General features: G+C 48.7%; 1 protein-coding gene across 1 annotated transcript in view; it reads right to left on the bottom strand.

The window, feature by feature from the left end:
- ACP6 (acid phosphatase 6, lysophosphatidic) overlaps positions 1–1,197 on the bottom strand; it is a 26,742-nt gene extending 25,545 nt beyond the window's left edge. Inside the window, exon 1 of the mRNA XM_006899524.1 lies at positions 979–1,197. Within this exon, the coding sequence (XP_006899586.1) occupies positions 979–1,197 (219 nt within the window). The remainder of the gene's footprint in view (positions 1–978) is intronic.
- Between the last annotated feature and the right edge of the window lie 1,555 nt (positions 1,198–2,752).

Below are 2,752 nucleotides of genomic sequence, written 5' to 3'. Positions count from 1 at the left end.
AGGGGTTTGTGCGGGGAGAAGGGTACAACAATGAATGAATGGAATCCCAAAATCTCTGTAGATGTTCACTGAAATGAAAAATAAACAACCTAAATTTAAAAAAAAAAGAAAGAAAAAATTTGTGTTTGCATAGTAATTACTGACCAGACTACGTAGATTTTTAAGACAAGACCACAAAGCTTGCCATTTTTCTTTCTCTATGTCAAATCATTTCCACTATTTCCTTGAATAGGAAGATTTCTTGGCGTTAGTAGTAAGGAGTTGCGCTACCAAATCATAGATACTCTTCCGCTTTGTAATTTACACCCTCTGAAAACCCGCTGGAGATTCAGCTATGAGTCGTACTTCACGGTACATAATAAGAAAGAACTGGCTGAAAACGTCCAATCAAAAAGAAGAGCAGCAAGATCCCAAGACGCTGCACCTGTTGCCAAAAAGAACTCACAGAATCTCCAGCAATCCCTACCTATGAAAAACTGCTGTAAAATCTGTTACCAGAGGCAATTACCTCTTGGCAGATGACTGCTTAGATCCACTGTGATCCCAGTTGGGGTGGTTCTTGTTACAAAGGTCCCTTTGTCAAACGACCTTCAAAAACCATTTTGTTTAAGGCATAAGAAGTGCACTGCACTAAAATTCACCCAGAAGTCAGTCAGAAATGCAGACTCTCCAACACCTAACAAACCACACTTCGCATTTTAACACCCTCCAGGGGATTTAAGTGGTGATAAGAAGATTAGCACTGCTGTGCTATACACCACAACCCTCCAGCAGCCCAACTGCAAGTCTACGAGCCCGCCCAGCATCAGGAAGAGTAGGACACGCGCCGCACTCTGAGAAAGGAACTGGTTACTGCCGGCTTCCCTTTTTCTAGACCACGTCCGAACCCAGTTCCCAGGCGGCGAAACCTCAGTGGTTGTGTTCTGCGAAGGCGCCGTGACCCCCCCATTCCTCGCCCTATCTGCCCCGATCTCTCACCTGCTCCTCCTGCGGGAGCGGCTTGAGCGGAGTTCGAGCCCCGTGGCGGAACACGACCTGCACCATTTTCAATTCAAGCAGCCTGTGGTCGACCGGATGCCGTCCTTCAGACTCCTGCAGTTCAGCCAGGGCCGCCCTCCGCTGATGGAGACAGTACGCCATTGAGGCCAGTACACCCACCGGGGCCCACATGCGCCTGCCGAAGACACCGGCAATCATGGTGGGAACACTTGGGCTTCACTCCTCGGAGATGGGAAAGCACAAGCCGTGCGGGCTCTGCGGACTCCCTCAAGTTCAAGTGCAGGGGTAGGCGGGCATACACATCCAGCTCCCCAACGAGTGAAGACCGTTGCAACTCCGAGTCCTGAGAAGTACCTCCGCGTGGGATCGTGAAGAAAGAAGAAGGTGCGGCGCACACCTTTCAGCAGGAACCCTGGGGGTTTTAACTTATCATCGAGTCGGTTCTAACTTGTTCAGACCCCTTTTAGGGAACTTAAAATTTAAATTACAAGCTTGGCTCTAGCTCTCGAAGGACGGATTAACAGTCCGTAGCTCAACGTGGTAGCCCTTGCTCTACTAACACAGTACAGTCCTGTTGTACTTTTGGATGAGCAAACTCCCACCCATCCAGTGACCGGCCTCAGGAGGACCCGCGCAGAGGAGCGTGGGAAAATGAGTGCCAACGTGGTCTATTGTGTGGCTATGTGAGCTGTGAAAACTACAATTCCCATAAGGCTGCGCGCTGTTTCCCCTGGGAAAGAGAAAACCCTGCCCCCTCAGGCTCAGCCCACCAAAGCCTCCAAGTCCGCTTGACCAAAGCTTTTGGTTTGCGCAAGGCTAGGAGTGGGATTGCATCTTTTGTACTAGTGATTTTACTGCCTGTGGGACTGGGACAGGAGGTGAGGAGGGTAGGAGGAGAGTTTGGAGACAGGGTACTTTCTTGCAGTCCTAGGTGCCAGCGGATTGCTAAGAGCCAGGACGTAACGAGTGATAACCGGTTTCAAAGCATGTCCCTACGTGCTTTTTATGTAATATTCAAGTGGTCTGTCAGACTCTAATCCTGAGTTTCCAGTTCTATGTGTTCCGTGGAAAAAAAGTACAGTCGGCTCCCACAAAGAGTGACAGCTTCAAAAATTCAGCGAGCTGTCGCTATAAATTGGAACAAACTCCACAATTGTGCGTTTGGGTGAGAGTCACCTTTTGATTCCCCTAAAAAATCACGATGGCATGAGATAAGATGGTATATATTCATCACTTTTCGCCAACACCACCATTCAAAGTTATCCATTTTTTTCCTGTCTTCTTTATTAACTTTTACATGCTTGTGGAGCAATTTAAAAATACCACATCCTTGCTCTTTGGCGAGGTCCTTGACAACAAATATGCCCAGTGCCACACACTCACTCTGTCACTCGTTACTATTGTCGTTGTTGTTATGTGCCATCGAGTCCTTTGCGACTCATAGCTACCCTATGTACAACAGCCCTAAAACCTGCTCCATCCTGTGCCAATCTCACTGCCCCTGACACACCCATCCCGATTACCCCAGTCACTGAATCAATCCATCTCAGAGGGTCTTCCCCTCTTGCACCGTCCCTCCACCCTCCCAAGCATGGTGTCCCTCTCCAAGGACCGATCCCTCCTTACAACATGCCCAAAGTATGTCAGACGAAGCCCCAGAATCCTTGCCTCCAAGGAGCAGTCTAATTTCACCCTCTCCAGGACAAACCTGTTTGTTCTCTCAGCAGTCCATGATATGTACATTCAATACTCT

The sequence above is a fragment of the Elephantulus edwardii genome, unplaced genomic scaffold (assembly GCF_000299155.1).
Source record: "Elephantulus edwardii isolate Elephantulus edwardi_28Jun2011 unplaced genomic scaffold, EleEdw1.0 scaffold00260, whole genome shotgun sequence".
NCBI classification, from domain to species: domain Eukaryota; kingdom Metazoa; phylum Chordata; class Mammalia; order Macroscelidea; family Macroscelididae; genus Elephantulus; species Elephantulus edwardii.
Note: the sequence above shows the minus strand (reverse complement) of the source record. Positions and strands in the feature narration are given on the sequence as shown.